This window comes from Pollachius pollachius (assembly GCF_949987615.1).
Source record: "Pollachius pollachius genome assembly, chromosome: 13".
Classification (NCBI taxonomy): domain Eukaryota; kingdom Metazoa; phylum Chordata; class Actinopteri; order Gadiformes; family Gadidae; genus Pollachius; species Pollachius pollachius.
Genome location: NC_136946.1, coordinates 3,979,621 through 3,989,359, shown reverse-complemented (window position 1 = coordinate 3,989,359; position 9,739 = coordinate 3,979,621). Strand labels below are relative to the sequence as shown.

Genomic DNA, 9,739 nt, shown 5'->3' with positions numbered 1-9,739 from the left:
GAGTCCCAAACGGCAGCAATTACCTTCGCCTCCATTTGGCGCTTCAATCTGGACTTCAGAGAGTGAACGCTGATAGGCGGTCCCGATAAAGAATCAAGCGAAATTGTGTGTGTAGAGTGTGTAGTATCACGCAAGTAGAATCACCCCAAAAATTTGCATCGATTCGCGTCTTTGCATTGACTTTGTATGTATTCGCGCCGCAGCGCTCTCTCTGATCAGCCACAGGTATGCCGGAGCAAGCCACCAGAGGTAGCTGTTTACATTTACTTTTTGCTGTTATGTCTATGGTATTCCGACGGGTTTTACTGGTAATAATGCGCATAATTATGTTTATATTAAATGTGTGCGAATGGATATCTGGCAGTCTTGTTTGCTCTCAATTTACTGAGCAGTTGTATGTTGTGGTGTGTTTGTTTAGGGCAGGGGTCGGCAACCTTTTGTATCAAAAGAGCCATTTTGGCCCATCTCCCGCAAAAAAAAAATGTTTGGAGCCGCAAACTTTTTAATTCACCCCCTCCCTGTGACACAAAAAAAACATAGTTCGTTGCATTCATGAAATTATAAAACAACAAAGAGAAAGCTGTTGAAGAACATTTTATTGCTGTTCTAACAGGAAAACCTCAAACTCTTATGAAGAGGAGAAATAACTTTGAAATAAATGAAACATATAGAACGAGTATAATAAGTCTAAACATAAAGAACATAGTTCGTTGCATTCATGAAATTATAAAACAACAAAGAGAAAGCTGTTGAAGAACATTTGATTGCTGTTCTAACAGGAAAACCTCAAACTCTTATGAAGAGGAGAAATAACTTTGAAATAAATCAAACATATAGAACGAGTAGGCTATAATAAGTCTAAACATAAAGAACACCTAAACAGGTAAACATAGGTTTGTTGTCATCCTCTTGATTTTTCCTCGGCCACAGCAATAAACCATCGAATCTGAACAAAAATCAAAATAACACACCAGCTCAGTTTCTAAAATATATATTTTTTGGTGCAAAATAATAGCCTATTAAATTGTAGTGTCCTCACCTGTTTAATGTGATTTCTGTTTCTGAACATCACTGCTGAGCTTTTCTATGTCGGGGCTGTAGGACGTGACCTTCATCTTAACGCAGGATTGCAGGCTGACATCTGTGAGGCGTGAGCGATATTTTGATTTGACATAGTTCATGTTAGAAAATATTTGCTCGCATAAGTATGTGGATCCAAAGATGGACAGGACTCCAAAGGCATACTTCTTGATGTTGTGATAAGTTTCGGGAATTGCATTCCATGTCTCAAACACAAGTTTGTCGAGTTTGGGAAGGTTTTCTATTTCGCTCCATTTGTGTTCTCGAGCGAGAATAGCCTTCCGACGGGCGACGTCTTCGAGATCAGCTGTCAGACTTTTGAACTTGGACACCCATACCTCTTTGTCAGCTATGTCAGCCAGTTCAATTTCAAGATCGGGTTGACTCACGAAAGTGAATGATGACATGTTCAGCATGGACGGGTCGATGTCCAGGGGTGTGACGGGGAAGGATAATGTGCTTTTTTCCTTTCTGAACTCACTGAATCTTTGTCCAAATGCAGTTTGCATTGCAATGATCGTGTGCTGCAAGTACTCACAATTGATGTTGTGTGACGTTTTGAACTCTCTCAGGGAGGGGAAGTGAGAGAACGTACCTTTCTCCACATCTCTGGCAAACACTGTCATCTTGCGCTCGAACGCCAAAACATACTCCAGCAGCTGAAGGGCAGTGCTTCCTTTTCCCTGGAGACTTCTGTTCAGCATGTTAAGGTGACCTGTCATATCCACCATGAAGTGCAGCTTTTCCAGCCAATCTGGGTGTTCCAGTTCTGGATAGGTGAGGCCCTTACTTTCCAGGAAAGTTTTCACTTGTTCCAGACAAGCCGCAAACCGTTTAAGCACTTCTCCCCTGGACAGCCACCGGACTTTGTTATGCAGCAGGAGATCCGAATATGCGCTGTCGACTTCATCTAACAATGAACAGAACTGTCGGTGGTTTAACCCTTTTGCCATTATTTTGTTGACTATCTGAATGACAAGGTCCATCACCTCTTTGCATTCGGGGGGAAATGTTTGAGCGCACAGTGCTTCTTGGTGCAGGATGCAGTGAAACGTCAGCAGCTCTCGACCCAGCGACTTCTGAAGTAAAGTAATAAACCCCTTCTGTGTTCCTCTCATACTAGGTGCCCCATCAGTAGCCACTGACACCATGTTGATGGTATTTATTCCTTTGGCTTTTAAACAATTCACCACAGCCTCACAAATGTCCTCCCCCCGTGTTTGGCCTTTGAGCGGTATCAACTCAATAATTTCTTCCTGCGGCCCGTCAGAGTTCACGTATTTGCATAACAGCGCTAGTTGTTCAATGTCGTTCACATCACTGGACTCATCACAGGCGATGGAGAATGCTGGAGCTGAATTTATGTCGTTAATTTGTTGACTGGTGATGTTTTCTGACATCTTAATGGTCCTGTCCTTTACGGTTTTTGCAGAGAGAGGCATATCTTTAATTTTCTGAACAATTTCAGTTTTGTTTTTAAAGTCCGAGAATAGATGTTCTGATATTTTAATGAATGTCTCTTTCAAGTATTCTCCATCTGTGAATGGCTTTCCGCACCTGACGATCTCCTGAGCTGCCGCAAAACTAGCAGCAGTTGTTGAATTTGGAGACTTGATCCATTTCTTAAAAGTAATTTTACTCTGCTCACATTTCCGCAGCAGTTCCGAAATCGCTCTTTTCCTTTCATCTCCTGCTTGGTACTTTTCAGCAAATGCGGAGTGTTTGTTCTGGAAATGTCTTTCAACATTACATTTTTTGTTATTGGCTAATTTCTCGCCACATATCAAGCATATAGGTAAGCCTGCATCAGTAGTACTGAAAGCAAATGAATCTGTCCACGCTGAATTAAAATCTCGATTTTCCTCTGCCACTTTTCTTTTCTTGGATTTATCCATGGTAAGTTTACTCAATATTAGTCAGAGAGGGAGTTACATGGTTAAATCTTTAGCTGTCATGTGGCATCAGGGATAGCCTACAGTAGCCTACAGTAGACTACAGTAGCCAGTCAGCAGCGTCAACCGTTGACGTTCTACGTGATCGGTCATGGCCAGCAATGTAAACAAGGAATAGATAGCATAGCATAGCATAGCGATACAATAGTCAAGTAATGAAAAAACTGTAAGGACCTTTATTATCAAAATATAACGTACTGAAACTTTAATATTCAACACAGCTTAATAACTTTTTGACTACGAACTTTAATGCTGTAAACCCTTCTCGCTCAGTATTTGTTCGTGCAATTGGCTGTCAACGGTGGATGCTGCTGATTGGCGGCTCACTGGCATGTCCCGCCTCCTGCCAATGGCAGCATCTAGGCTACTTCCTGATGCCAGATACCAGTTAAAGATTTAACTCCTACTGGGATTAGCCACCTGCAAATCAACGAAGCTTTGTCATTCACTCCCCCCCTCACGGTAGCGCTATTGCGCATCCATTGCGACCTCTCGTTTAGTTGACGATATATATAAAAATATATATATAATATATTTTTTTTTTTTTTTTTTTTTTTTTTTTTAAGAAAACTGCAGGGAGCCACGGCTGAGGGGCTAAAGAGCCGCATGCGGCTCCGGAGCCGCAGGTTGCCGACCCCTGGTTTACGAATATTCAGGATTAGCGGAAGCCAAACAAACCCCGGAATGAATTGGACACCAGTATTAGACGTTGTTTTTTTTTATCAAACAAAAATATTTTAAGCCTGCGTTATTCCTTAAAGGAGACACATTATGGCGTTTTCACAACAAGTAAACGTAGTATTTGAGTTCCAGAAAACATGGTTTTGAAGCTGTTCGCTGGAAATAGCTTTTAGGAAAACAAATCTCGCCTACCGCTATTCCCCTCGGTTTCAGTCTCCAATAGTATGTCTGCGTCCTGTAAGACGGAGGCGTGTTTTGTAGTAGGCGTAACTTTTAGTAGGAGGCGTGTCTTGTACTTTTCTAAATCGCAAGTGTGACTTGTGTAGTAGGCGTAGTAGGCGTGTCTTGCACTTTTCCAAATCGCGGAAGTAGGAGGCGTGTCTAGTACTTTTCTAAATCGCGGAAGTGATCTGTATGTAGCAGTGGTGCGCGGGTACATAAATGACCGCAACTCGGACCTCAAATATTAATATTATTCTCCCGACCCGCTAATTTAAAAACATGCTCTTGATTAGCTTAATCATAGCCTTACTGGCTTACGTGAAACTGACATCCCTGAGTCATATGCATTTAAGAAATCCATATGCAATGGTAAAAAAAAGACAGCAGATTAATAATTCAAATAATTTTATTGAATACATTTCGGTGGCGCCTCTTATTCATCCATTTTCAAAGCCTGAAACGGACAACACAAACTTGTTTGCATTTTGTGATGCTTTTGCACTAGAAAGCTTATTTGATGATAACAAAGAAAACTGACCTTGGGGTCTTGCTCTTCCACACTCATGGCCTGATAGAATACAAAGGCAGAGTAACAACAGGTATTTTCATTTTTATTGTGAATTGTACTTTGTACAATAGTTTCAGATTCAAGGGAATACAACATGGGATTTTTTTTGAAAACGGCTTGTAATGGCTAATCACACTCACACCTGGTGGTATGATATGACCCCTTTAAGGTTTCCCTATACAATGGTTTTTCGTTTTTTCTAGCGGGGACCGCCAAATCAGTATTCATCCATACAATGACAGGGGACATACATCAACACGTTCCATTGTTCTAGGTTTCAAGTTTGACGTTAGCGCACCCTGACCCTGTGATGCATACACTGGCAGTTCACCAGAAATAGGTTTGGGGCAGACTCTCTGGCGTCGTGACAAGTCCCACTTATAGAAAAACAGATGATTAGCTATTTTCCACTATTAATGTATTTAAATGATAGATAGGCCTAATAATAATCATAGTTTGCCATAAAATGTAACCGTTAATTTATTCCATAACAGCTTATATGAAGTTGCTCAAGTCTAGGGGGACTGATCCTCAAATAATTCATAGATGATTGAAAGTAGTTTTGGAATAACCACAACCACAAGTAGTCTGCCCTAGAGTTCATTAAGCTTGTAAAAACAAAACATTCATTTTTGTTAATCCACTTCTTTTTACTTACCGACATGATCAGACTTCGACTTCAAGGAAGAGCTCGCGTGGACCGCGATTTAGAAAAGTGCAAGACACGCCTCCTCCTACTACAAGTTACTCCTCCTACTACAAGTAACGCCTACTACAAGTTACGCCTCCTTCTTGCAGGACGCAGACAGACCCTTCTCTCAGAATTCGCTGTTTCTGGTGTCTGTAGCTTTAATGCAAATGAGCTGCTGCCCATTGACCAATGAGCTGTCAGACTGAACCACAGCATGGAGGAGAAGGGATTGTTGAGGTTTGCGGACTCCTTGAGCTCTATATCTAGGCCTATACAATATAATATAATAACAATATTATATATATGTGTATTTATATAATATTATATCTAATATCAAGGCCAAAAGCTATGTGCGCCTCGGATGATATTACGAATCATAAAGACTGCGTCTGACTTCTCTGGCACTTTCACAACAAGTAAAGACTCGTAGTGGGAGATATCTCGGCCATGGTTGGGAGGAATTGGGGGAAAGGAACTTTGGCCTTGACTCTCTGAAGTCCATGAACCACGACATGGAGGAGAAAGGGATTGTACTCCGGGACTTGAGCTGCCGCACTGCCGTCGAGCTCCCCGCGCCGGATCTGCCAGCTGCCCGGACTGCCGGTGTTACACCGAATTCTGCGACCCACCGAAAAGTGTGACCCCAGGGGGCGCTGTTTCACATTTTCTGCAACGTGCACGAGTGCATTATAACAAAAACATAAATAAAACTTATGTTTGGGTCTTTCTTTTCTTGATACTAACATTAATTCTAAACAGCATTTTACACAGTAGCCTATAATAGGAATGCTCAAAGGTAAATCAGCATAATTTAACACTGACTAGCTTTTTATGGGTAAAGAAGAAACGGCGAAGGACCGTACTAAACACCCTATCCATTGTATGGGTCTGTAAAATGCTAATCAAATCAATCAAATGTATTTATTAAGCACCTTTAATAAAAAGGTAATTGGTTGGGAGGAGATCTTATGTTTTATGTATGTTTTTGTCATGCCTGTCTACGCTTCAAACTCGTGCATATTGCAGAAAATATGCAACAGCGCCCCCTGGGGTCACACTTTTCAGTGGGTCGCAGAATTCGGTGTAACACCGGCAGCTCCGGCGGTGTACTCCGGGGCTGAACTGCCGCCGAAGCTTTCCAACAGCTCCGGCGGGTGTCCTCCGGGAGCTGAGAGTCCGGCGAGGGTAGATCGGCGGCAGTCCGGCAGCTCAGCTCGGGAAGTACGATCCCTTTCTCCTCCATGCGGCGGCAGTCCAGCAGAGAAAGGGATTGAACTCCCGGAGCTGAGCTGCCGCCGAGTTCCCCCCGCCGGAGCTGCTCGTCCGCTGGTTCGAAAAGTCTTAGCTATGCTCTGATTGGAGGGGAGTGGGGAAGTGGGAGGTAATATTCAAAACTTTCAGAGATGCATATGTCACTTAAAAAATCATGTACAGACTTTTTTCAAAGTTTGTATGCGTGTGGGAGCACCAGAGACCCAAAACAACACCCCAAATCACAGGAAAAGTGTTGTTTTCATAATATGTCCGCTTTAAAATTAGCTACAGAAACTTTAAATTGAAAAACAATTTTCCCATTGTGCATGAATGCAACTTGGGGTCCGGTATTGTGTGTACGGTCTGACTGGGAAAGCATCGTTTTAAACAATTTAATATCCGAACCGTGAACCTGAAATGTTAACAAATACCACAGAGATATTATGGGATATGTCAATATATTAATTAAGGTTTCCTCCAAGATATTCTGACGATTATAAAGGACACAATGCGGATGGGGGGACAAGGAGTCGGAACGTCCCTCCTAATATCACGTTCCATCGGAATCTTTTAACCAACGCACCGCGAGCATGTTGTGAGTTCCATGCTCAACTACGTAGAAGACAATCTGTATTTAGTTTTTTTAATTACCAGATAAGAACACATACATGTTTTTGGGTTAAGCAGGGTAAACAGAGGACCATAACACCGTGGTAACAGGCTGTCGTCATGAAGCTCAAACGGCAGAAACAAGCCAAGAAAACCATAAGCTTTTACAAGTACAACTTCAGCTTCAGGGAGCCCTTCCAGGTGCTCATCGATGGGACATTCTGCCAGGCTGCTCTGAAGAACAAGATCCAGATCAAAGAGCAGATCCCCAAATACCTGATGGGCGAGGTTCAGCTCTGCACCACAAAGTAGGTGTTTTGAAATGGTATTTAGTAGATAGATAGATAGATAGATAGATAGGAACTTTATTAATTTCTCGGGAAGGTTCCCTCAGCAAGATTTGAATGAACTATGCAAAAATACTATATATATATATATATATATATATATATATATATGTGTGTGTGTGTGTGTTGTACTTTATTTAATTTATATCATGTATTTTTCTATCTCGAGCCGAACAGCTGTGACCGAAACTCGCCTTCTGGTCGAATCAGGTAGGCCTTTCTGAATGCAACACACTCTCATCCCATCTTTGTTCTGTTGCCCAGTTGTGCGTTGAAGGAGCTCGAGACTCTTGGTAAAGAGCTGTACGGCGCTAAGGTCATCCTGCAGCGCTTTCAGATACGCAGCTGCAACCACTTCAAGAGCCCTGTCCCTGCCTCCGAATGCCTGCTGTCTATGCTGGGGGAGACCAACCCCCACCACTACTTTGTAGCCACACAGGTAAGCCCCTTTACTCAGCATTTGGGACACATGTCAAATAAAATCATACGTCGTATTTCTCGTTATTTTACATAATTAATGGAGCGGAAAATGTCTTGACTGACGGTCTCTCTGTCTGTCTGACTGACTGACCGGTCTGACTGACCTGTCTGTCTGTCTGTCTGTCTGTCTGTCTGTCTGTCTGTCTGTCTGTCTGTCTGTCTGTCTGTCTGTCTGTTTGACTGACTGGTCTGTCTGACTGACTGTCTGACCGGTCTGTCTGACTGACCGGTCTGCCTGTCTGTCTGTCAGGACTTTGGGGTGACGGAGGAGGTGAAGCGTCTCCCCGGGGTGCCTCTGATCTACATCGTGGTGAACACCATGGTGCTGGAGAAGCCGTCGGTGGCGTCCCAGGGGCGGGTGGCGGCGGTGCAGGCGGGGGAGCTGGTAACACCCGCCCAGCAGCAGAGCATCAGCAGCCTGAAGGAGCAGCAGGGGATTGGCCAGGAGGAGGGGCGGGGCCGCAAGAGGAAGAGGAAGCGCAGCAACCCCAACCCCCTCAGCTGCCTGAAGAAGAAGAAACGGAAGGCCCCGCCCACCCCAGCCAATCAGGGCGAGGGAGAGGGGAAGAAGGGGAGGAGCCGGAGTAAGAAACGCCGGACGGGGGGTGGGCCAAGTGAACCCGGGGGTCCGGCTGGGAGCCAATAGAATTGCAGGATTCCAGCAGAGTGATTTGTAAATAATGTGAACTTTTTTAAGACGCTGATGAATTTTTGAAAGTATGTTGATTACAAAATGTTGGATTTGCGTTGTCGGTAAAGAAAAGGGATAGAACTGTGCTTTTCCTTTTTGGGTAAATGATACACGTACTTTCAAAACACAAATGGCCCCCATGTATTGTACACAGGTATCCACATAACTATTTATGCTCAATATATAAACACAATATTGAAAGCCCTTTTGTCAAAGTCTGTGGTGATTCATTGCTGTTGAATGGAAATTAAATGTGATGTCATACTTTAAACCAACATTTATATACATGGATTAAGTTATTGAAAGTTATAGGTCCACTTTTAGTCATTTTAGATGTTCTATCCTTACCTTCTCTCCTACCTCTCACTCTCCTTACCTTCTCTCCTACCTCTCACCCTCTATCTCTCCTTAGCTTCTGTCCTTCCTCTCACTCTCCTTACCTTCTCTCCTTCCTCTCACTCTCCTTACCTTCTCTCCTACCTCTCACCCTCTATCTCTCCTTACCTTCTCTCCCACCTCTCACTCTCCTTACCTTCTCTCCTACCTCTCACTCTATCTCTCCTACCTCTCACCCTCTATCTCTCCTTAGCTTCTATCCTTCCTCTCACTCTCCTTACCTTCTCTCCTACCTCTCACCCTCTATCTCTCCTTTCCTTCCTCTCTTTCCTTCCACACTCCCCTTTCTCCAACTGTGTTCTCTCTTCCCCACTAATTTCTCTATAGCTGCTCCCCAACTATCTTTCATCCTTTCTTTTGCTCCCTCTCTTTCTCCCTCTTGCATCTTGCCTCTCTGGCATTACCATCCCCTCTCCCTCTCTGTTAGTGTCTCTCTCTCTCTCTCCCTCTCTGTTAGTGTCTCTCTCTCTCTCTCCCTCTCTGTTAGTGTCTCTCTCTCTCTCTCCCTCTCTGTTAGTGTCTCTCTCTCTGTTAGTTTCTCTCTCCCTCTCCGTTAGTGTCTCTCTCTCCCTCTCTCTGTTAGGGTCTCTCTCTGTTGGTGTCTCTCTCCCTCTCCGTTAGTGTCTCTCTCTCCCTCTCTGTTAGTGTCTCTCTCTCCCTCTCTGTTAGTTTCTCTCTCCCTCTCCGTTAGTGTCTCTCTCTCCCTCTCTCTGTAAGGGTCTCTCTCCCTCTCTGTTGGTGTCTCTCTCCCTCTCCGTTAGTGTCTCT

General features: G+C 43.7%; 1 protein-coding gene across 1 annotated transcript; it reads left to right on the top strand.

The window, feature by feature from the left end:
- Window positions 1-7,046: 7,046 nt before the first annotated feature.
- On the top strand, window positions 7,047-8,707 carry utp23 (UTP23 small subunit processome component). Its single transcript, XM_079749111.1, has 3 exons — window positions 7,047-7,365; window positions 7,669-7,843; window positions 8,135-8,707. Exons 1-3 carry the CDS (start codon window positions 7,178-7,180, stop codon window positions 8,528-8,530), a joined length of 759 nt encoding a protein of 252 aa, XP_079605237.1. The 5' UTR covers window positions 7,047-7,177; the 3' UTR covers window positions 8,531-8,707.
- The last annotated feature ends 1,032 nt before the right edge of the window (window positions 8,708-9,739 follow it).

Bases quoted from the DNA above. Each gene is read 5' to 3' on its own strand.
- utp23 (XM_079749111.1), top strand. From the start codon at position 7,178: ATGAAGCTCAAACGGCAGAAACAAGCCAAGAAAACCATAAGCTTTTAC. The intron at 7,366-7,668 runs GTAGGTGTTTTG...TCTGTTGCCCAG, and splicing joins GTTCAGCTCTGCACCACAAA to TTGTGCGTTGAAGGAGCTCG. The intron at 7,844-8,134 runs GTAAGCCCCTTT...TCTGTCTGTCAG, and splicing joins ACTACTTTGTAGCCACACAG to GACTTTGGGGTGACGGAGGA.